General features: G+C 38.1%; 3 protein-coding genes across 3 annotated transcripts; 2 read left to right on the top strand and 1 right to left on the bottom strand.

The window, feature by feature from the left end:
- Positions 1-39: 39 nt before the first annotated feature.
- On the top strand, positions 40-8,135 carry LOC131771279 (uncharacterized). Its single transcript, XM_059087051.2, has 10 exons — positions 40-66; positions 147-210; positions 1,443-1,495; positions 2,100-2,611; positions 3,082-3,248; positions 4,155-4,275; positions 4,633-4,734; positions 5,267-5,488; positions 5,838-6,061; positions 6,626-8,135. The coding sequence occupies exons 1-10, from the start codon at positions 44-46 to the stop codon at positions 7,379-7,381; spliced, it is 2,244 nt and encodes a 747-aa protein (XP_058943034.2). The 5' UTR covers positions 40-43; the 3' UTR covers positions 7,382-8,135.
- Positions 8,136-12,466: 4,331 nt separating this feature from the next.
- On the top strand, positions 12,467-16,973 carry LOC131771287 (lipopolysaccharide-induced tumor necrosis factor-alpha factor homolog). Its single transcript, XM_059087062.2, has 3 exons — positions 12,467-12,700; positions 13,776-13,969; positions 16,183-16,973. Exons 1-3 carry the CDS (start codon positions 12,569-12,571, stop codon positions 16,376-16,378), a joined length of 522 nt encoding a protein of 173 aa, XP_058943045.2. The 5' UTR covers positions 12,467-12,568; the 3' UTR covers positions 16,379-16,973.
- A 142-nt stretch (positions 16,974-17,115) lies between these two features.
- Positions 17,116-20,576, bottom strand: LOC131772128 (uncharacterized). Its single transcript, XM_059088029.2, has 3 exons — positions 19,645-20,576; positions 18,897-19,264; positions 17,116-18,465 (listed from the first exon to the last, which is right to left on the bottom strand). Exons 1-3 carry the CDS (start codon positions 20,574-20,576, stop codon positions 17,954-17,956), a joined length of 1,812 nt encoding a protein of 603 aa, XP_058944012.2. The 3' UTR covers positions 17,116-17,953.
- Positions 20,577-23,579: the final 3,003 nt, after the last annotated feature.

Below are 23,579 nucleotides of genomic sequence, written 5' to 3' on the forward strand. Positions count from 1 at the left end.
CATGAGGCGTACTTGAGGATTATTCTGGTCAGACTACAACAACATGGCGACTGGAAAAAAACGTGGGTAAGTGGTGAGCTTGTCTTGTATCAGTTTACCAAACATTGTGAGCATGTGGAGTAACGAGGCATTTGATGATTTTGCAGATTAAAACTTCACTCAATAATTGAAAAGCTTTCTGAACAGTGCGAAAGAAAGAGTCCTGCGCGCGTAAGTACAGTAGTACCATACTTTTTGCCATTTATATTGTTACTAAACTTAAGGCCAGCTTATTCTATCACCCAACGCAAGCAGAACAACTGTGGATGAAGCAGAGAAATGTCTTAAATTCGGGAGTCTTTGTTTTCAGTAGAAAGCGTCTTCCCGAGCAGTGTGCTCAACGTGGAAATGTTACATTTACCTAGAACCAAATTTCATATTGCGAGACGATTTTAGCTTGAGCTCGTGGGAACGCCTCCAAAATTATTCAGTAATAATACCTAGGACTTTTGTGCTGTGGTTTAGGTTTGCTCTTTTTGCTAGATACCAGCTTAAAATTTCCAATTATCTATCTTCTCTTGTATTAAGTTCATAAACTTCGTTTAACCTCAGGGAAAATGAAACTGAAATTTGTGTACAGAGTCTAGGAAGTGTTGAAACTGAAATTTCCAAAGTGACATTTTGAGGGGATCTTGAGAACTAAACTGTTACTCTTCGAGCTGGGGTCCATGTCTAAACAATTTTTCTTTAAATGGGTAGTATTTTTAAGCATAAGCTTGGGTTATTAGTCTTTTTTTTAGAAGAATTATTATTTTTCAATATTTTAAAGATCTTAAATGGTGATTTGACTTGTTGCTTTTAAACCAAACTTACGGAATCTTCTTGGGAAGATATATATTTTCAGATGAACTGCATTTCCTAATAAATCATTTGTATATACAACAATCATTACCCATACCAAGGTGTACTTTATGGGTGATACAAATTGAAATGGTTTCTTTACATGGATGAAAATGTTGTGGAAAATTGTGTTCCTTTCAGTTTCCATTGTCTTCCCCAATTTCCATCTGTCTTGGCTATCTGCTGACTTTCACATTCTTAACTGTTTTCATTTAATCTTAAGACAAAACAGTTTGCAGGCAAAAGTATCTTACATGTCACTTTGGTTGTGAAAACTAGAAAGAAAGATACTTGATAAAAAAGGGAAATTTTTTTTGGTGGATTAAAACATTATGCATTTCTGTTTCCATAAAAAGTTTGCTCTCATCTTGAGAAGAGGCTTGTTTGCGTTGAACTAATTTGGCCTTGTGACATGTGACCTTACCAGCCTTGTCTTTATGGTTGGGGGTTTGTTTCTTTGCTGGTCTGGGTTTAAAATGGTCAACGAAAAACTTCCACTTCCTCAAACAATAAACTACTCTGTAAATTAATAATTTATTCATTGATCTCTTGCCAATTTTTAGGATGAAGAAAATGATGATGTCCACTTGAATTCAAAAGTTTTAAATATAAAAAGGTAAAGAGCATTAAAAAGCACTATCCTTTGCAACCAACTGCATTTTGCTCATAGTTAATCTCAGACTATCTTGAGCTTATTGAGTAACACTGGCATAGATTATTCAAGCTGAGCCAGAGGAAGTTATGAAGTTTAAAGGAGCTACACATGCTCATGTAGGTGTGTAAATATGCCTCTTGGTTGGTGTACAATATTTTAATCCACTATTTATAACCGACTGCCATTTGTTGGTTTCCCTGTTATTGTATTGCCATCTACCCAAAGCTTCCAATAGAAAGAGGTACATATAATGAAAGAGTTAAAGGTGAGAGTTTAAAGGAGCTTACGCAGTAGGTGTACTTGAGGTCAACTGTACAGTTACTTCCCATTGGAACCGACCCAGACTGCTAGATAATTTTAAGTTTAGTAATTTTCCTCAGCTGGTTTGCTCTTTTCCACTTTGCTGGGAATGGCACAAAAAATATTCTTGACCATGGTCTATATTGTAAAAAGCCAAAACTTGTTACAAGTACACAATAAGCTTATCAGATTAAAGGATTGGAAGATTCTGGCCTACTTGGGTACTTGAAAAAAGGAGTGATGTGTTATTTCTTTACCTGAATAGAAAACAAAGAAAGAGAAATGGAGTTAAAAGAGTTTACAAAGAAGAGTTGTACAGATCAGATTCGGAAGATGTATCTTCAGATGAAGATGTTAATGTTACTGGTAGGGTTAGTGACAATGACAGCAACCTTGTTCAGGAATTAGGACTGAAATCAGCTGAAAGCTTAACATCAGGCAGAGTGGCTTCTCATCCAAGAGCAGCGAAAAGAACTACATGGAGAAAACAACAGCTAATTAAGAAATGTCAAATGCCTGAGACAAGATATTTGGATAACAAGGAAAAGAAGAATAAGAAAAAAAGGAATATAGATTCAGAAGTAAATTTATCAAAAGCTCTCAATGGTGGCAGCAGCGAGAAAGACTTGGCTATTGACATAGAGTCATTTGTGTACCACTGCCCAGTAGTAGATGATATAGATCAAGTTCCTGAAACATCTTTGTGTCCTTTCTGCTCTGTGTTGTGTAAGAATAAACAAGAGATCACTCAGCACATCAAAGAATGTCATAATTCTGGTAAGGTTTGTCATCATTTACTCCTAATAATTGTAGTTGGAAAAAAATTAATTTATGATATAAAATATTTCATGGTCGATTGTTGTTTTGATAAATTGACATTTCATAGTTATGGAACTGGCCACTAAGAGTTACCGTTAATAATTTTTGTTAACTGTTGTTGTAAGTTGATCAGTGTAAGTAGCAGCTGGGTTTTGGGAATTAATTAGGCTAGCAAACTTTAAATGCTTGTACCTCAAGGCAACTCCTTCTATTTGCTGGCCCTTTTTTCTGATGCTTAAAGAACAAACTTGGGACTTTACAAGAGTCTTGCATAGCCTTGTCTGAAGTTTTAAAAAATGTTATGCTCTGATACTTGACACCCTTTCACTCCCAAGACCTCATTTAATTTAGTACTGAGGAGTTAGATGGTAAAGGGATAGTTATATTATGTAGTAAAAGCTCACTGAGGTTTGGTTCTTCCCCATCAGAATGTGCAGTCGTAGATCACAGTGAAGAAGATGAAGGGTTGTTCTCTTCAGATTCTGGAGAACCTTTGGACAATGATAGTGATGAAGACTTCACACCCAACATGAAAACAGCACCTAAACGGAAGAATAAGCAAGTTGTCAAATCAAAAAAATGTCCAAACAAAAAGGTGAGAAAATTTTATTTCAGAGACTGCTCAGTGTGAGACTTGAAGGCAAGTTCCTGTCAAGGAAAAAAATTCATTTAAAGAGAGCAGTTTCTATTACTACCTAGGATCAGTAAAGTAAAAATTCAATCAATTACAACACAAGAGATGTTTAAATTGAATCATACAACACAAAAAGGCTTAATGATAGCAACAATGCAACAATTATAGCAATAATACAAGGGGTGTTTATTTGACCAAATTCAAATGCACTTCAAAAATCTAAGGCAAGGGTACTGTTGAGATTTGAGAGCAGCATTTATATTTTGTCTAAATTTCTAGCTAGATAAGTTACTGTTAATAAGGAGAGAAGAAACTGGTTTCTCCTTTTATGATGATGAAGCATTTGAGGGGAGGGTTCTTCTTGAAGGATTCGCAGTGATAAAGAGTTCTTTAAAAAACAAGACTTCATTTTGTGACCACTGGAAAGGTGGCAAAATGAAAATGTTATGTGTTTTTGTTAGTAATAAAAGTTTCAAAAGGGGTGAATGTAACTTGTGCCACTTAAATTAGCCTTTGAAAAGAAAATTGGAGATTAAACAAACATAAACATTATCCACTTACATGTATTACTTGCTGGTTTTCTATGATTTTTATGTAGAAACCCCTTTACACATAAAATTAACCTGGCCTGTAAATCTCAGAAGTGATGATTGGGTAATGTGTTACTTAACTTCTCTCTAAAATATGTATACATTATCTTGCAAACACGTTATGATAATACTCAAACTTATCAGGAAGAAGTTGTTATCTTGATTCAACACCAATAATCTTGTAACTGTTTAATGAGGAGATGTTTGACAGCCGAGGGGGGGAATTAACAAACAGATCTTGGGAATTGAAGGGCTAATTTGTGTTTACTTTATTCAGAAATGCTCTGAAGAATCAGAAGATGAGCTTTGCATAGATGTTAACAGTGTGGTGAACACAGATCCCAGCATCAGTGACATTGATAGCCTTACAACTCACAGTGCTGAGGTTTCAAAACAAGGTTTGCGAACCTCTTGCTTTTGAACTTTACTGTCACTGTTCTTGCAAAACACATGCTTTTCCAACGAATGACAACTTTCACCATAGTACTGAGATTGTCTATTTTGTGTCCTGTTTGATGGCGTATTAGCAGAAGTATGGGATCAATGTCAGTGTCTGAGCAACTGAATCTTACCCCTTCCCCTAACTCAACATTAACCCTTTCTTGTTGTCAGCTGCCTTTTTTTGGCCTAGGGGAGGGGTAGGTGCTCAGTTGACTTTGATCTAAAGTATACACGAGTCTGGTGACGATTTCTGTTTCTTTCCAAATATTTATTTTATCCGTGAAGCTTTATTTGTTCTTTATTTTTATTTGTAGACAGCAAGGAAGACTTGCCAAAATTCCGCTGTGGTTGTCAGGTTTGTGGAATGAGGTTTCACCGATGGTGTGAGTTAAGAGCGCACTTAAATGCAAAGCCAGGTATGTAAGCTACGTAAGAACTACAGTCAAGACTGATCCTTTTCAGTAACACAGATGGAACTAGAGTAACACGATTGTTGTTGGGATCGGTGATAAAACGCGTCTCGATTAAGTCTCAAAACCAAAACTAAACCAATCCCAAGAGCCAATCATAGCAAGGATAATATCACGAGGAGCCAATGAGAACACCTGAAGCGCGGGAAAACGCGAATGACCAAATTTGAATCTGATTGGTTCAGAAAGTGACACGAGTTTCCTGAACCAATCACATAACAAAATGAAGCAAAACCGAAGCGATTCCGGATTACTTCCGATACTCAATTAAAAATTGCTCAAATTACTAATGAAACCAGTTACAGCAATTTTTTTTTAAAAGAACATGTGATATTCTTGTAGTGAATTCCAGGAAGTATTGGAGAACCCACAGCAAAACTGCGTTTCATGACATTTCCATGTTGGCCATCCTTTTCTGAACGTTTAAATTTTCCCTTTATCCAATTTCTTGTGACACTGCAGCTTTCTGTCTGTACAGACTGTCGGAAACTCTACCAGTGCGACCAGTGTGAGCAGATTTGTGTTACAACAAGCTTCCTAAAGAAGCACAAGAAACTTCACTCTGAAGAGCGACCTCACAAGTGTGAAGTGTGTAAAGCAACTTTCAAAGACAAGGCTTATCTCAAGCGGCATGAAATTAAACATAGTGGCGTCAAGGACTTTAAGTGTGACGTTTGTGACAAACGTTTTTCTCACCAGCGTAAGTACGCATTTGTTGCCGCTATCTTAAACCTTTAAACTCCAAAGATCTGATGATTAATTCTCCCCTATGGCAGTTACATAATTTCCCTTAAATTTAGTTACGAGAATTTGGTGTTGGAACAAGACAACAACTTCTACCTGATATTCTCACTATGGTGACACTGAATGGATATTGTAGAGAATACTTACATTAATCACCTCTGGGATTTAAAGGGTTAATAATCTCAGTCAGAATTACAGTAACAGACGTGTAGACTTTAGGCCCTCTTTGGGCGTACAAAACTCTCAAAAAGTTTTGGATGGTTACATGGTGTGTAATCACTTTTTTCTCTGTGGGTCTATTTTAGGTACCCTGAAGGAACACAGACGGCGACACACTGGCGAAAAACCATACAAGTGTAAATACTGCGACGCAACGTTCTTTAATTCTTCAAGTCTAACGACCCACACTACTAAACACACTGGCATTCTCCCTTACAAATGCCAAGCGTGCGGCAAGCTGTTTGCCAAGTCATATGGACTCAAGATGCATTCTCTTTCACACTCAAACGAAAAGCCATTCGTCTGCGAGGTAATGACTTAGGCTGTTGTTTGCTTTTTATAAGTTGATTTTTATCCTTTATTCTTTTGTTAATATTTTTGTGGAAGAAGTCAAGAAATGCTGCTTAAAATACTGGTAACATTGCTGAGCTAACGGAGCAGTTCAATTTAATGTCGAAGAACCAAAACCAGTTACAAAACGGTTAGCTACTTAGTGATTCACGTGGGTACTTGTAATTTTTTCTTTTCATTTTTTTCTTCAATCATTCATAACCATTTTTCATTCCGTCTGTCTTCATCTACATTCGGGTTTCTTTCTGGAGAATTTGTGTTCAAGTATCTTAGTTGACTGTGCGAAATGACAGTTTTTTAAGACAAGACAAAGATTTAGCCAACTTAGAAAAACTTAATTAGAGACGTTGAGGAGTATTTGCTGTTGTTAGTTTTGAAAGTTTTGTAGCTCTCCACTTTATTTCCTTTTTTTTTTTTTGTTGTCATTTTGAAGATGACATGCATTCAAGAATACTTAAAGAACACCAAAACAAATAACAACTGTTTTATTCTCTGCTTTTATTAATGCACATTCTCATTTTAGGTCTGTGGAAAAGGTTTTAAGCGTCCAGATCACTTTAAGCAACATAAAGTCATTCATTCTGACAAGAAGCCTTTTAAATGTGACACCTGCCAAAAGACATTCAACCAAAGAGTGTGCCTCAGAAAGCACCTTCCTTGTAGAGAGCACGAGAAACAGCAGAAAAAGCTGCAAAATTCACAGGCGAAAGGGAAAAAAACGAAAAAGAAAAATAGACGAGCCAAAAAGCCTTCCGCAAAGAAGAATGAGGAATTAGATGTTACCGGAATAACTTCACAGGACACCACTTGTCACACAATTAATGATACAGCCACTGATTCATGCGAGGTTTCAACCGACTTCATTTTGTCGCCCATGGATGCGAGTGAGACGTCCCTTTTGGACGGTTGCTATTCTCCACCGTCATTCGTCCGGCCTGCTTCCAAGTTACTTGATAATGATTATTATCCTAGTCAACATGAAACCCATCAGGATTTTCAGCAGCAAGATAGAGATTTTTCAACACAGCACTTGACGGACCGAGCTCAAACAAGTTTACTCTCAGCGTCGTTCGTTCCAACCATGTTCAGTGTCGAGGAACCTCTGACACTCGATACACTTCCTCCGCTCCCGACCCAGGATACGCATACGTTATCCGAAAGACCGCTGAGTCATGAAAATGCAACTGACTTAGGTTCAGTATTGCTAAGTAGCGCGATGGGGCCAGAGAACTTGAGTTCCATTGTTGGTGAGACAAACTCGTTGTTTGCTCAAGATTAAATGGATCAAGACCAGTATCTTAGCAACTGCGTACTCTCCCCTCCCCTTACTCAACAACAGTCAACTGATAACAAGGCAAGGTTAAGTTGGGTTAAGGGAGGGGTAGGTGTGCTCAGATACTGACACCATAGGCAGATCACACTATGTGTTCTTGGTTAATAATTGTTGACATGAGACGAACAAAATCTATGTGGGTTGTGAATAAAGATCTGAAAATTGAATATCTAAATTAAATCTCAGTCTGAATATCTCAGAAAAGTTAAATGAAATGTAAATCGACGCATTTGTGATATTTTTTAAGCCTTTAAAGCGTCGTTTGAAGCGTCGTTTTACAAAATTAATTTCGGCCGAAAGCCGTTAAGAGAGGAAAGAGAGACCCTTTTTCTCAGGTTCTTGAGATATGCAATTTTCAGAGCTTTATTCATAACCCTCAGATTTAGTTTCTCATGTCAACAATTATTATCCACGAACACCTAGTGTGGTCTTCCTGTGCTGACACTGATCCGATTAAGCTCATCATATTTCATAAATTCTCCCCAGTTAAGGTTACACAAACAGTTTCGTTTTTTGAATCCTATTTAATATAAATGATCTAAAATTAAGGTAACACTAAGGTACCTGTGATATTTAATTATTTAATTAAGTATTTAATTTATTTATATATGGGAGACAACTATTGACATTCGCAAATTGCATTCGTTTCAGTTGTAACCAGATCGGTGTGAACACTGTTTTGAAATAAATCACCATTGAGTTTATTTTTCTTGAAGTTAGTGAGCGATGGAATTGCCCCGTTACTTTAAAAATCGGTACTGAGAAATAATCTTTTTGATAAGATATTTTATCAGTTTTTCTTGTAGTGTTAAACCATCTTTTGTTGTTTGATTTGAAGTACTTAAATTATTTTTTAATTTTTCGCCTTCTCCTCCACTACTCTCTTGCGCAGACGTTCCTCAAATCGTCGTAATGGAAGACCACTATAGCTTATATCAAAAGCAATATGTCACTGTTTTGATTCTTCTCCTGTCGTTTGAGCCGCTTGAATTGGACTCGGATCGGACTACTCGTCTCAGTTGAGGTCAACATATCGAATGTCGATCTGCAAGACACTTAACAAAATATTCCGCAAGTGGCTGAGAGGGAAGGTTGAAATTGTTGTCGAATCCACTCGATTCGACCCGAATCGAACGACATTGTTTAGGTTGAAGTCGACCCGTTGTAGCTAATGTCAATTTGCAAGACACAAAAAATATTCCGAAACTTGCCACGATGGATGGATGATTTGTCTCCTAAACGCTAAGAAAATAGTCCGCAACCTGCTACGAGGGAGGGTTGATTTCTATACTAACGTAGACGAATCCATTCAGGTTTGATATTAGACAGAGTTCGAGTCATCTCGTTTTTAGTCAAAACAAGAGAAACCAAAGTGTGAAATGTAAAAATGTCAAAACCGTCTCTAAGGGTTTCAAGCTAAGTCAGACTCTTTTCCACTACCATTAACCAAGTTTTAGCTTGGATGTTGGCCCTGAACTTGTTAGGACAGCCTTGAGAGTCAAACTGAAACAGTCCTGGTTTGTAACCTCCAGAACAAGCAAAGTAAGATGATTTCACGTAGTATGGTGAACGCGATCTGGAGATGACGGGAAGTTTTAACAAGTCTCTGTAAGAATCAAACATCTTGGGAAATGAACATTTTCAACCCCCCTTCAAATTTTGCATGCAGTTAGGCACTCGGGGGGATGCACAAAAATGCCCTTTTTAAAGGTTGCAGCACTCTTTTTGCCATGGTAACAACGGCTGCTTGTTCGAGGCCTAGGGCCTCATTTTCATACAAAAACGTCGCAAAAAAGAGTGAAATGTTTATTTCTCTATCTCAAGCTAAATAAAACATTGCAAATTGGCACTTCTACCATACATAGTGATATCATTCGTCTTCACTTTCAGATATTTAATTTTTCTTGGCAGTGAATGTGAAAACACCAATAGATTATTTATCTCGGTGCAGTTTCGGTCATTTTTGTTGTCGGGTAAAACATGGAAAACGTTTATCTGAATTTCTCCAAAAGTACATCGATTATGGAACTGAAACTACCCACCTAGCTGGTTATAATATTCTAGTTTTTAAATATGTAAAAATCTCTGCGGGCCTGCCTCTACTTTCCATAGGGGCAATTCGCGAACGAAGCTCAAAAATCAGATATTGCATAGTTTGGCGATGTTTACGTCTAATGTTCTCAACAACAAACGTTTCAGACAAATGAAACGTGCAAGGCTTTGAAAGAATGTTATCTTATGAGCAATATCCCGAAGAGAAATCTCGCCTCTGGTCGTCAACTTTTAAAAAAAATTGATCAACCTTTATGAAGGACTACTCGACGTAACTACAACCATATACCTCAAATCGTGTGCATATCATCCAGATTCCGAGTGCTGCACCTTCTTTCATAGGAATTTGAGCGATCCGAGGTCCTCTGAAGATACACTGTTATTCTCTTGTCACACAATATGTATTTGGTTGACGCAGGAAAACCTCTTTGCCTTTTTTTTATGCGTGACGACCATTTCAACATTGCCGTTATCGTCTTTTTTAAGTAGCGATAACGCTACTCGTGAAGTAGAACAATGTCGTAGGGCGCTATCTGTATTCTCTTGGGGAACTCATTTGTGCAACCGGTGCATGTTATTGCATTCGAGTAGTCATGAATAAACACTACATAAAAGGATTCGTCATTCTGGTAGAACTCAATGTACCTCATGGGCTCTGGCACCATAACGTCATAGGGGTCTTCTTCTGACACGACTTTCCCATTTTGTTACAAGCTTTCTTGTAAGTGGCGATGAAACTTCGCAGCTTACCAGTCTTCCCTGCGACAGCAAGGACGTGAGGGCACAAACCACCACTATCACGAAAAGATTTGCAGGTCTTGTCGCACGATATCTTAGTTTGTTTCTATTGCGTAACTGGTATCAAATTCGGTGACGCAGAAGTTTGTATTTTCAAGTTCTATGATCTTATAATGCGACAGTATGATTTCCGCCCTCCTCCATATATCTTTTAGCTCACATGAAGTAAATTGTAATGAGAGCTGGCGCTCGACAAGGCCTATGGACAATTTTCTAGTAATGGCCTCATCCCTCTTTCTGCTGGGAAGGATACAGCCAAAGACCTTTTATATTTTTGCGTCGCGTTGATGAGATGTCATTTGTGTCCACTGCAATGGATCCACCTCAAGGTGATTATAGTCTGCGGACAGACGATATTCTCCCATCTGGATAGATGGCTTTGACCAGCTCGTCTAAATAAGACTGCACTACGCGTTTCTCAATGAGATCGTGTATTCTCACCTGATCAGTTTTTTGTCTGAAAATCTCCTCTTTTATAACAGTGTTGTATGCCTCGGTTCTCTGGTTTTGCCATTTGTCTTGGCGGGTTTCCAAGGCCAGCAGCAACGCGAACAGGTCGTGAACATGCATTTCTTCATACTCGCAAATAAAGGTCAAAGACGACCTTCACTTGAGTGAAGCCATTTGGTAAATGCCTCTGGTCATTGGCGCTTAGTAACCTTCAGCTCCTTATCAAACTGCTCTTCAGAGGTACAATCTACAAGACCTATAATCCTTCTCCCATCATCGGGCTATTTCCTTACCAATGATTTCCTTGTTTGTCAAACACTTGAAATCGAAACTTCCCATGGTTAATATGTAATCTGGATTGCTTCATGTCCTTCAGGATGAAGAACAGCGATTTCATCACCATTATTTTCCATATTTTTCTCTCGGATATCTTTTACAAACTTAAAGAAAGCTGAGTGTAACGCAATCTTCCAGTGATTTACACGAGAGGAAGTCAAAGGTCTCTTTAATTTTCCCCTGAGGTGGCCGGCTCACCAGGAAGAAACAGGAGATCGTTCGGTCTAATAACATTAGCCTGTGGACATTATCAAGCTAATAACTGAGACGATTGTGCCCTTTGGTTCATCAGTGACAGCATTAATTATTTCAGATCTGCATTTCTCGGTCCAAGCGACACCAAAAATAGTTCCTTTGTAATTTTGTAAGCACTTTCTATAGCATTTTTCTATAGCATATTGTCAAGGGAAATAAATCTCAAGGCTCAAAGCCAATATAACGTTCGAGCACATGAAAGACCCCCTGGAAAAAGCTAACTTTTTAGAAATTGACTGTGATGAAATCCCTGTTCCATTTGCTGCACTGCAGGGATACTGAGTAGTTCAAAATCTCCACTTTGTGATGATTTTCGCGCGAGTCGTACAAATTGCTATTGCGGCGACTGTGTTTTACATGTAGTACTGCCGCTGACAAGTTGCGATTTCTGCTCTCAGATTCTCGGTGTTTACAAGCGTTCAATCGAGATTTTGTTCTTTTTTTTTTTTTTTTTTTTGGTTGTTTTTACTTAGAATGCGCAGATATCTGCTGATATATCGAAAAATGTACATTTCTCGTCTTCTTTGGGGCGACCGATGGAAAACAGTGTCACGCCATCGTCACAACGTACATGTTTATGACAAATGAACGGTATGAGGATAGTTTCGTGTACATCAGCCGACTCCAACATGTTTAAATGACATGCAAGTATAACAGTGTATCTTCAGAGGACTTTGGATTGCTCAAATTCCCATGAAAGAAGGTGCAGCACTCGGAATCTGGATGATATGCACACGATTTGAGGTATATGGTTGTAGTTACGTTGAGTAGTCCTCTATGAAGGTTGATCAATTTTTTGTAATAGTTGACGACCAGAGGCGAGATTTCTCTTTCTGATTTCACTCTTTTTTTGCGACGTTTTTGTATGAAAATGAGGCCCAAGGCCTCGAACAAGCAGCCGTTGTTATCATGGCAACAAGAGTGCTGCGACCTTTAAAAATGGCATTTTTGTGTATTCCCCCTGAGCGCCTAACTACATGCAAAATTTGAAGGGGGGTTGAAAATGTTCATTTCCCAAGATGTTTGATTCTTACAGAGACTTGTTCTTAACGCGTACAATCGTGACTTCCTTGCGATCTACCGCACGTGACATCCACGCATGTACTGTTGGCTCAGCTGTTTCCAAAGGTTTCCCGTTATGCTATGCAGTGTGTGTTTACATGACGAATGCGGAATTTGGACTACAGTAGTAATGTTATACTTTCGTTTTCAGCGTTAACAGAACTGTGATCTCAAGTAATTATGGCAGCTCCGCAAGGACAGAATTATGGAATGAATCAAGGGCAGTATCCCCCAAACTACTATCCTCCGCAACAACCTGGCTATTACCAACCACCACCCCAAGATCAATACGCTCCTCACGCTTACTATCAGGTTGGGAAAAAATGTTGAAATATGCTTAGTTTTACTCCATCAGTGGAGACTGTGTTGTTTTCTTATATTACTATTTCCTCTTGTAAGAGTCATTGAGTCATTGTGACTGGCTGCATTGAGTATGTTTATTGTTACAAAAATTGAACGTAAAAGAGAATTCGAATCGAACGATTGACATTTTAAACTTCAGCTGTACGTCCAAAGATCGGGCTAAGAAAAGCCTTTCCCAGTATAATTATTAGTTAAGTGATCGGGAATACTGAAATTTTATTTCAGTCCACAAAATTCACACAAGAAGAAGACAATTTACGACAATTTTTTTTTTTTTTTTTTTGAGCGACGACATACGATGTAGCGTGTTCCTTGAGTACATGCATCTGTTTCGACCAAAACGTGGGAGAACGCTGACCGCAAGGAGCGTGTTTAATCAAAGGGGTCCTGTTTAACGAAATTTATGATCGTATATGTTAGTGGTTGTTGTCACTTCCTGTCAGAAAACCGGCTGCCTTAGTTGTTTCAGTGCCAATGTAACTACTAATAATCAGGGATGTAGGTAATAGCCGGAAGCAGGGAAAATTACCCGGCTGTGAAGGCAATTTTTCCGGCTGTGAAGCACTACATCTTTCTCCAAAATGTTTTTAAATGTTGTCAGAAGATTGTTATTTATTTATTTCATTTGTTTATACCTTCAAATCTAGGTATAGCGTGCCAAAGGCATGCTAGAGTGGGCCTTCGGCCCAAATACCCGCCTATCATTGCAAGATTCCCGCCTTAAAAAACTTTAGCTACATCCCTGATAATAAAGGGGATAAGTTTCTATTGTGGTGCTGCATTGGTGGGAGAATATAACAGGGTAATTTTGTATTATTAACTGGGTTGATAATGTAAATTGGACACTGTTAAGAGTGTTAAAGCTGACATTTTGAATATTAGCCCTTCGTCAATCACTCTGATGAAGGGTTAACACTCAGCTTTGAAACTCTTTATGATGGCCAATTTATGTTATTAACTCAGTTGATAATACTACCTTATCCTGTAACTATGAACAAACTTTCTTGATGTGACTCTCTTTTAGCCTGGATATGGTGCACCAGGGACACAAGCATTAACAGTGATCCAACAGCCTGTTGGGCTTCCTCAACCCATCGTTCTTAAACAGTTCCCTGTAACAATGGGCTGTCCACACTGTGGGGCTACCATTTCTACCCAGCTTGTTCACCGTGTTGGAAACACAACCTTTTTGTACTGTTTTATCTTGTCTTGCTTTGGGTAAGGATTTTTAGTATTCTATACATAGGGTGCTTTAAGCCAGAATGCTCTTTACTCTGTACACCCTAACATCAGTATGCATATTCTCCTTACTGTCCTCTATATATTTCCTAATGTTCTGTAAAGGAGAATTTGTTTTACAATCAAGAGCGTCTCTAGTTAATGATCATTTTCTTTATTCTAATGACCTTAACCGGTGATTTGGGCAGATATTGTAAGGCGAAATTAGATGCCTGTCACTCTTTGGGTCAAAGGATCAAACCAAACTAAAAGAGGACTCTTTAAAATAAAGGAAAATATGGATTCCTTTATTTTAAAGAGCCCTCTTTTAGTTTGGTTTGGGCTAAATCTATTCATTAGGGTTATAAGTGGGATTCTCATTAGCTTTTCCGAAAAGCTAATGAGAATCCCACTTATAACCCTAATGAATAGATTTAGCCCCTTCATTTCAATGAGCGCTCCTCTCTAATATGCATCCCCTAGAATTTATTTTGGTCAACAAGAGTCCCTACTCTAATTACATGTAGTACCTCTATTAATTAGTCACCCTCATTCCAATAGCTGCCCCTATTCAGTTTCAGTAATAGCACTATTGGAGTACATGTACATTGAGATCAACTGTGTTTCATATTCCTTTAATTGCTTAGTTAATGCCTTGTTACAAAACAGTGGCCTCTGTCTCTCAACTGTCAGTTTATAGATATATGTATATCTGTTAATAATACACATCCACATGAGTGCACAGTTCCTTCAAACAAATAATCTTGTCTTAAAATTTTGCAACCATTGCTTGGCTGGTTGTTCTAGCCAGGAAAGATCCTGGGAAAAGAAGTCCATTTCCAGTCTGCATGATCTTCCTCAAATAAAAATCAAAGCTTTGTTTTGCACATCCTGCTTTTTCTCAAAAAAAATTTAAACAACTGCTCTGTCTCTGATAAGCTCCGAACTTCGAATATGTGCCTCTCTTGTGGTACTAAAAGTAACTAAGATTTTGAATTATTATGGTACCTATTAACCTGCTCCTGTGTTGGAGGAAAGTGACTGAGTTGCTATCAGTTTAAATTTCACATCACACCTGTTTGGTTGAGTGAGGGGTAGGTTTTCTCAACCAATAGCATGGCTTAGTATAGCCTAGTAAGGCAAATCTATTGCAATTCCATATTTTTTAGAGATTCAGTTCATTTTAACCCTTTCCACCCCAACATCAGTATGCATTTTCTCCATACTGTTCTCTATTTATTTCCCATGGTACTGACAAAGAGAATTTGGTTAACAATCAAGAGCTGCTTTAGTTGGTGATCATTTCCATTATTCTCATGACTTCAATGTTTGTTTTAGGGCAATACTGATAGGAGAAAGTAGTTACTAATCACTCTTAAGGGTGAAAGGTTTAACAACTGCTGATATCCATTAGGATAAGGGAGTATCTTAAAAACATCCAGCCCTTACTAATACTTTACAATTCTTCTTTGGATGGTAAGTCCAGGAAACTGGATTTGGTGATATGAGCCCTTGGGAAAGAAACCAGTGGTGATGTAACAGGTAATTTTAAGAGTGAGAAGGATAGTTCCATTTCATAAACTCTTTACACCAATATACACAAGGAGTATTGAATAACATGAGAACTTTTATACGAGTGATCACTCAATAGTGAATGTATGGTTAGCCCTTTGAACCCTAAGATTGAGTAGCATCTAAAGTGCCTTTCAATATTACCCTTAAATGAAACATTAACCCTTTAACTCCCAGAAGTGATTAACATAAAACTTCTCCCTACAATATCCATACATTCTTTAGCAAACTGTTAATGAGAATATTCAAACTTATCAGGTAGAAGCTGCTATCTTGATCTAGCACCAAATTCTCATAACTTATTTACAAGGACATGTGCAGCAGCTACAGGGGAGAATTGACAATCAGATTTTGGGAGTTAGAGGGTTAAGTAAACCCTTAAACTCATAAGAGTGGCATAAATATTATTTCTCCTCAAACTGTTACCCCTGAATTAAACATTTAAGGTAATGGCAATAAAGGAATGAACTCCAACCAAAGTAGCTCCTGATTGTTCAACAAATTCTCCTTTTCAGCACTCAGGAAATATATAGAGAACAGTATGGAGAATATGCATACTGATGTTACAGTGTAAAAGGTTAATGGCGAATGGGTGCTCATGAGGAATTTCACCCTAATGATATAAATTTTACTGCTTTCAGTTGTTGTTGCATTCCATTTTGTACTGATTGTGCCAAGGATGTTGCTCATCTATGTCCCAATTGTCATAAGGAGATAGGTGTCTATAGGCGTCCAGTTGCTGAATCAGGCGGAGGGGGTGGTGGTGGAAACACCGGCTATGACCGAAGCAATGCCCATGGTCCAGCCGACGATTATGTGGGTCCATCTGATGATTAATGGCAAAAAGAAACAAGAAGAAACATGCATGATGGTTCATCGAATTTATGGTCAGTTACTGAACCTTCATGCATTAACTTGCATGCTAGCTTTGAAAGTCAGTTGTAGATTGTGCAAATGTATGTGCCATTGTATTTAAGAAAAAGCAGTGACATTACTGACTGAATACATTGTAAATGTGTTCTTTTGGATAAATGTCTGTAACAAGTTGTTATTAATAGCTATGCTAGTATGCATCATTTGACTGTTTAGTAGTTTTCATATTAGCCTAGTGCATAAATAGCGGCCAGGCAACATAGGGTTTGTATTATCAACTTTTGGATAGCCAAACATTTTGCCTGCTTCTTTACACATGTAAAGAATTTGTCTGGCCAAAAATGAATTTTGTCTGTGCAAAAAATAGGTTTTTCTGGACAACTTGGCAAATCCTTGAGGCCACTGTAAATGTATCAGCTATCTTTTACTAATTTTGATTATGGTACTGTGAGAAGTTAAGGGCTCCTAGAAAGGTTAAGATATTGATGTCATTAATGAGCCAACAGGGTTGAAAGCTACTGTAGAATTCATAACAAATAAACACAATAATTCTTCTGAATTTAAGTTTAACTGATTCTAACTATATCATTTCTTTATGCTGTGAGGGGAAAAAAAATTTCTTTATGCCTACTATTATTAAAACTACATGTAGCCCTGGAGAGTTTTTGAGTCAGTCAACTTCAGTTTGGCAAATCATAATCTGCTTGTGGAGTAAAGTATTTTGAATCCTTGTCAGATGATTACCCTGCTCTGATGTGCAAATTGTTAATTAGACCTAGATAGGTATAAATTTTGTGCAGACCATACCTTTTTCTGTCATATTAAGTCAAGAGGGGAGTTTGTTAAAACTTGTTAAATATTCAATGTTTACTCACTATTGAGGCCTTAGCCAAATTCACTCCCAAGATCTCATTAGTGATTCTCCTTACTACCTCCTGGTGTGGAGAATTTGGTATGGATCATGTAATAACCCCCTAATTGATACTTTTTTTTTACGTCCCTATTCTGCTTGATATTTTGTTGATATCAAAAGGAGAAATTCTGTCTTGTGCTCTTTTAATTAATCAGTAATTACTCCATAAAGACATCAATGAGTTATCACACACACATTAATTTCTCATTGATGTCAATGATCATTTGTTAGCTACTTATAGTAAAACGGTACATCAATACTAAAATAAAGTAACAAAGGTATAAATGTATACAATGTTGAGGACATAAACATCGATTAACACTTTTCAAGCTAATTTTATATTTTAAGAACACTACAACTTGAAATTCCATAAGTTCGCTGACATGTTAATCGAATACTCAGCAAAGAGAACGTGGAAGCAGCAAGTCTTCTTCCATGTCCTTGTTTGTCTATCTTCCATCTCGTGTAACTTTTATTTACTACAAATCATGTTGGGCCCCTTGTCTAACCCTTGCTGTATTCCTAAATAGTTTGTGCAAAAGATATCTTTCTTCTTGGCCTGTGAAAGACCATTTCATTTTGCCTCTGTTTGCTTGTTACATGTTGGAGTTGGCAAGTAAAGCAATTTAGGTGACAAAGCTGTCACCTAACTGAAGATTGCCATCAGGACGGAGCTGGTCTAAACACCCCATGTGTCCCGGCTGTGGACATTTGGTGAAGACACCTGATTTGTAGCGCATAACCCCACTCTTCATCCCTATGTCATACCAATGCTCTACATGCTTATAAATATTAGGTCCATATCGATTTCGAGCAGAAAGTCCTGGATTGCGCATGGCAGTAACCCACTGACCAGCAAACATCACTTTAGTTGGCTGCTGACCATTAGCTACAAGCATCTCAGACTCAAGCCTGGGTTTACCATAAACGTCAACACCCCAGCCATTTCTATAGATTACAAAAATGCCGGATGTCTTTCGTCCATCTGTGCAGCATTCAGTTCCTTTTCTATCGTCAAATTTATAGCCTGCTGCTTCAAATCTCGGACGAAGCTTTTGAAATGCTGTGTAGTTCTCTGAAGGAAATTGGATGTCAGCATCACGTTCCCATGGCAAAACCCCCTTGAATTTAACAGCTCCTAAAACAGAAGCAAACTTAAGTTAACTAGTATGAGATGATGCACTGAAAATTATGCCAATTTTGTTCAACCACCATGATGGTGGTGGTCATGACCATAGCAATGGTGTCTCCTTCAGTTCATTGCATAATGTTAGTTTCACATCAGTTTCTTTTCATTTGGCTTGATAATTGATATTACAAAACAGCCTTAAAACAACAGCTACTCACACTCAAAGAAATTTCCTTTCTTTCCAAACAAAAGGTATTTCTACACTATACTGGTACATAAAATTATAGAATGTATGGGTATGATGAAGGTTAAAACTATCTGTCACCAACTATTTGTCAGTTCTATTGTGAAGACAAACCTGTTTGAATCCTAAAGGGGTGGTAACAGACTCAATTTGAACTGCACCTCCCCAATACAAAATAGGCACAAGAGCACATTACCTAATAGAGTTCCTGCATTAAGTTCACAATAAATCCCAGCATTTTCACATTCCTTCATGATAAACTTGACTATGTCAGCAAGATTCTCCAAGTCACAAGGAGGAACAGCGAGTCCTGTGGCTGGTATACCACAGGACGATTTATTATCACGGGCATGCCCTCCTCTTCGGCACCCATACCAACGCACTTGCCCATTAGACTCCACCCATTTCTTCACATCCCATTTCTGGGCCAGGGCATCATATTTTTCATCTGGAATTTCTTGCTCATATATATTGAACATGACATCAGGACAGCTGGCAACAACTTTCTCTGGATGTTTGAGTTTTAATCGCCAGAATATGTCTTGAAAGGAACCAAAATGTAGTCTGGAAAGCATGAAATAGTAGTTGAATTATTGAGCCGAACAAATTAGATTGACAGTTTTCATTAACAGTCCTCAAACTAGCTTATGGTGGAGGTAAAAAGACTCTTTAGAATTCTTCTTCATTTCAAGACTTAGCTAATGATATTTCCTTACCCAAAACTAATACCCAGCCTCAATAACCATTTCAAACCTCCATGCTCATTTTTTTACTGCTTGGGTAGTGTTCATTGCTGGTATATGATTTTCATAAATTCACAATTGTTTAAAACAACCCAAGTACTCAGGAAGCACCCTTTCTCACTTAAAACTGTACTCCTTTATATTTCTTTTCTTCTCCCAATAAAACTTTAATTTTTATACTGAATTGTAATTTTTACTTACTTTTCATCAATTCCAAAATCCTGGAGTTCTTTGGTTCTTGCCATAAATGGACCAAGCAGCACATCACATTGTACACAGTCATTAAATGAGTGGTAATACCTGTCTGAAAAGTATGCAGTCCAATTTCTGAATTGCACTTGACGACAGCTATTGTCCCACTCCCCCCGTTGATTCTTTTGGCTTCCCCCTACAAGGATGGTATCCCTGTTCTCACTCAGTACCCGTACAAGGCGTTCAAGATTAACATCATCAGTAAAGTAAGTGATATCTGGTGCAAAGAGTGCATAGGGTGTGGCCACCATCTTGAGTAACTTGGACCATGTTTCTCCATGTGTAAGGTCATCAAATGCCATGAAAGTAAGTCTTAAACTTACTTCTCTCAGCCACTTGAACTTCAATGTTTTGTTTGAAACAAATATCACAGGTACATTTGGATAATATGTGGAAACTCCTTCAAACACTTTTCTCAGCTTTTCAGGTGATAGTTCCTTTGGTGATGTAATAATCATAGTCACAAGTTCATCAATTGGGACAAAGTCTGTGCAATTTTCTCCTTCAAAACCTTTCCTATAAAATGGGAATCCATAAGAAGAATCCTTTCCCATATATTTCTCAGGGCAAACCTCTCTCTTTTTAACATAAGTTTCTGGAGAAGAATTGCTGGAAACAGTGTCCTTTTGCAGTGGCTGTCCATCCACAGATTTTATCAGTTGCTTTACCAGCTCAATATTTCGTTCAACTTTGTAGAACTGCAATGGTAAATGTACCAAGCTGCGCTGTGTCTCAGAAAGGTCTACTGCTAGACGTCTTAAATCACTTACCAGTACTTGTGAATGACTCCTAGTTGTAATGTGAAGATATGATGAGAAAAATTTCACTAATACAAGGGTTAAGATGACAACTGTCACAAAGAAGAGCCGCAGTTTTCTCATGGTGCTGGTTGTTGAAATGGCTATGCACAAGACTTAATTTGTGGGATCTGTCGTGGCTCTTAGAACACCTTCAAATTCTGTGAAAAAAAAAAAAACACTCAATTTTTGGGACATCTCACAGTACAGGGCAGGAAGAGAAGGGAATGCATGGTGTATGCATGGCACATGTTGCAGATAAATTACCAGATTTCAGTGCCATGACAATTTCCTACATTAATTTTAAGTCGTGTTGGGCATATCTAAATGGCTTTTAAATGAGTACAAAGTGAGTTCAGTGGACTCGACATTGCACCCGTCCATAATCAATTTCCCAAGTTCAGTGTCTCCCAGTCTTAGCCACTTAGAGCAAAGTGACCCATCTAAGTAGGTGCAAAGCCCAACAGCGTTTAACTCAATAGATCGCATGCACGTGCAAAGAGAAGAAAACATAAGGAGCTCTTCTTGTAAACTTAGTTTTAGATCAAAATTCCTAATATATCTAATACCTTTGGTTAAACACGCAATATTGCTCATACTTCGATTGTATCTCCATGACGTTTTCGAAAGAAGACTTGAATCGTTTATTGAGTCATATAATAACTTATTATCACTCGAAGTACGTGTCAGCACATGGGAACCCCGAGGTGTTTCCCAAAGGGTTGTTTTCAGCTCGCCCGTTGTTAGCTTCGTAGGTTCTTAATAAAGACAAGTCGCTTTTACGCTGCTGGTTACAATACAATAAATAAGATAAACTATTATAAGATAGTCTTCTGTAAACATTACTAACTGCCGGGCATTTAGTCTATTTGAGACCGTGCTCGGCTGCCGGTCATTTCAGTATTTGCAGCGAATAACGAAAGAAAGATAGAGAAAAATATATGTATGTTATTACCGATGACTATGGGCCTTTCCGCTCGGGCGAAAAAGTTGTTTACAAGACAAATTTTTTTTCATCATGAACATTTAAAAATGCAGATGGTTTGTCATGACTTGACAAATTTTGGCCGAAGCGGACAAATCTTCGAACGCAGCGCCGACAAATTTGCCCCAATTGTCTAATTTGACAAAGTTTGTCCTTTGGGACAAATCTAGTTTTGTCCGCTAGAGCGGAAAGGCCATACAAAAAACCGTGCAAAAACTGTCTTTCATTCTCACCACATCTATTTGCTGAAGCATGAGAACTTTAGAGGGATCCTCTTGAGATTGAAGTACCCAGAGAAGCTTATTAATTCCACCATGACTAGATTTATCGAGTCGCGAAACCAATTACAAGTTCGCAATGTTCAAGCAAATGCGCCCGTTCAGATTATTCTGCCATTCGAGGATGAAAGATGAGGGTGGCAAAATACATTTACATATCACGCTAAATTTTCCTATTAAAATCACTCATCCAGAATCTTTTAACCAATCACGCGTCACGTGAAAAGGAGAAAGCACGCTAAGCTAATACTGTAAGTTTCAACCTATTGGATGTATTATCAAAAATCATATTTTATCCAACGTTTTTTTATTCTGGAATGAATTGCGTTTTGGCCGGCAAAGTGAATATTGGGGTGGATCTTGACCAACTGGGTGACGATTGGGGATTGCATTAACTGGAAACTATCCAAGAGGATTGGCACTTGGAAGGTGAAGAGTCACAAAATCCAATCCGAGTAGACCCCTTTTGGAGAAAAGTTGATGACCTGAAGGATACCACGTGTGAAAAGAAATTCTCCCCTGTTGTGAATGTCATAGAGACAGCTCGTGTTCTCAGACATGAGAGGTCGAAAGGGGATTTCAGAGAATGGTAAAAGTATAACCGATGAAAGAGTTTGACTAATTGAAGTCTCAATCAATGGAATTCGTGCAACTGAACGCTTTTCAAGGTCCTGGTCCTGTAGCTACTTCAGATGGGCGTTGCGCCCAAAAATAAGCCCAAAGGAAAGGAGGAGGCCCAGAAGCAGCTTACTCTGCAGAAAGAGAAAGCACGAAAAATGGATACCCAGAAGCAAACGTTTGCTGAAGAAAGGAGGAAGCAAAAGCAGAGAGAAACAGAAACTACAGCAAAGAGAAATAGCGGTAAAGGCAAGAAACAGCTCGGCGAGATAGCACTCTTACCCAACAAACGTAAGCGTTATCTGAGAGACCGCTGAGTCATGAAAACGCACTGACTTAGGTTCTACGAAAACACAGAAGGGACAACTCCATCTCTTAATTCATTCTTGCCGGCGAGAGATTTTTTTAATATCACCTTCCCTAAAATACCGGGAGCACATCTTTTTATCTTCAGTTACCTTGAAGAGCATTCCCTCGTCTCCTCTTCTTGCGTGTAGCCATTTTTTTTTCCTCCGGTTTCTTGGTCGGAAATTTAAAGTAAGACACTTTTATCCCATCGTCTTTCCGTTATCTTTTCTTCCTACTTTCTGGAACACAACAAGGAGTCGGCATTTCCTCTTATTGGAAATAATTCGACCGAATCGAGTCAAAACAGATAACCTATTCAACCTTTGTTGACCTTTTGTTTACAGTTGTTATCTTCTGACCTCGATGTCATGTTTGAGTAATTACCAGTCCCGCGCGTCTTCCGCCATCATGAAAGTTGTGTAATTTGAGCTCCATTGTTGGTGAGACAAACTCGTTGTTTGCCCAAGATTAAGTGGATCAATACCGGTATCTGATCAACTGCGCACCTTCCCCTCCCTTAACCCAACAACAGTAAACTGATAACAAGTCAGAGTTAAGCTGGGTTGGGGAGGGGTAGGTATGCAGCTGCTCAGATACTGACACCATGGGCAGACCACACTATGTGTTCTTAGTTAGTTATCGTTGACATAACAAAATCTATGTGGGTTATGAATAAAGATCTGAAAATTGAATATCTAAATTACATCTCAGGCTGAATATTTCAGTAAAGTTAAATGAAATGTTAATCAACACATTTGTGATATTTCTAAACCGGGATATAATTTAGATATGCAGTTTTCAGAGCTTTATTTCATAGATTTTGTTTGGCTCATGTTGTTAATTGGTACTTTTTGTTAT

Source organism: Pocillopora verrucosa, chromosome 2 (genome assembly GCF_036669915.1).
Source record: "Pocillopora verrucosa isolate sample1 chromosome 2, ASM3666991v2, whole genome shotgun sequence".
In the NCBI taxonomy this organism is placed as follows: domain Eukaryota; kingdom Metazoa; phylum Cnidaria; class Anthozoa; order Scleractinia; family Pocilloporidae; genus Pocillopora; species Pocillopora verrucosa.

What these genes read in the sequence shown, in the direction of transcription:
- LOC131771279 (XM_059087051.2), top strand. Translation starts at nt 44, where the DNA reads ATGGCGACTGGAAAAAAACGTGG. An exon ending in AAAGTTTTAAATATAAAAAG is followed by an intron (nt 1,496 to 2,099) that starts GTAAAGAGCATT and finishes TTACCTGAATAG; the next exon opens with AAAACAAAGAAAGAGAAATG. An exon ending in AAAAGCCATTCGTCTGCGAG is followed by an intron (nt 6,062 to 6,625) that starts GTAATGACTTAG and finishes TTCTCATTTTAG; the next exon opens with GTCTGTGGAAAAGGTTTTAA.
- LOC131771287 (XM_059087062.2), top strand. Translation starts at nt 12,569, where the DNA reads ATGGCAGCTCCGCAAGGACAGAATTATGGAATGAATCAAGGGCAGTAT. An exon ending in CTCCTCACGCTTACTATCAG is followed by an intron (nt 12,701 to 13,775) that starts GTTGGGAAAAAA and finishes ACTCTCTTTTAG; the next exon opens with CCTGGATATGGTGCACCAGG. An exon ending in TTTATCTTGTCTTGCTTTGG is followed by an intron (nt 13,970 to 16,182) that starts GTAAGGATTTTT and finishes TACTGCTTTCAG; the next exon opens with TTGTTGTTGCATTCCATTTT.
- LOC131772128 (XM_059088029.2), bottom strand. Translation starts at nt 20,576, where the DNA reads ATGAGAAAACTGCGGCTCTTCTTTGTGACAGTTGTCATCTTAACCCTT. An exon ending in GATTTTGGAATTGATGAAAA is followed by an intron (nt 19,265 to 19,644) that starts GTAAGTAAAAAT and finishes CATGCTTTCCAG; the next exon opens with ACTACATTTTGGTTCCTTTC. An exon ending in TAATGCAGGAACTCTATTAG is followed by an intron (nt 18,466 to 18,896) that starts GTAATGTGCTCT and finishes CTTCTGTTTTAG; the next exon opens with GAGCTGTTAAATTCAAGGGG.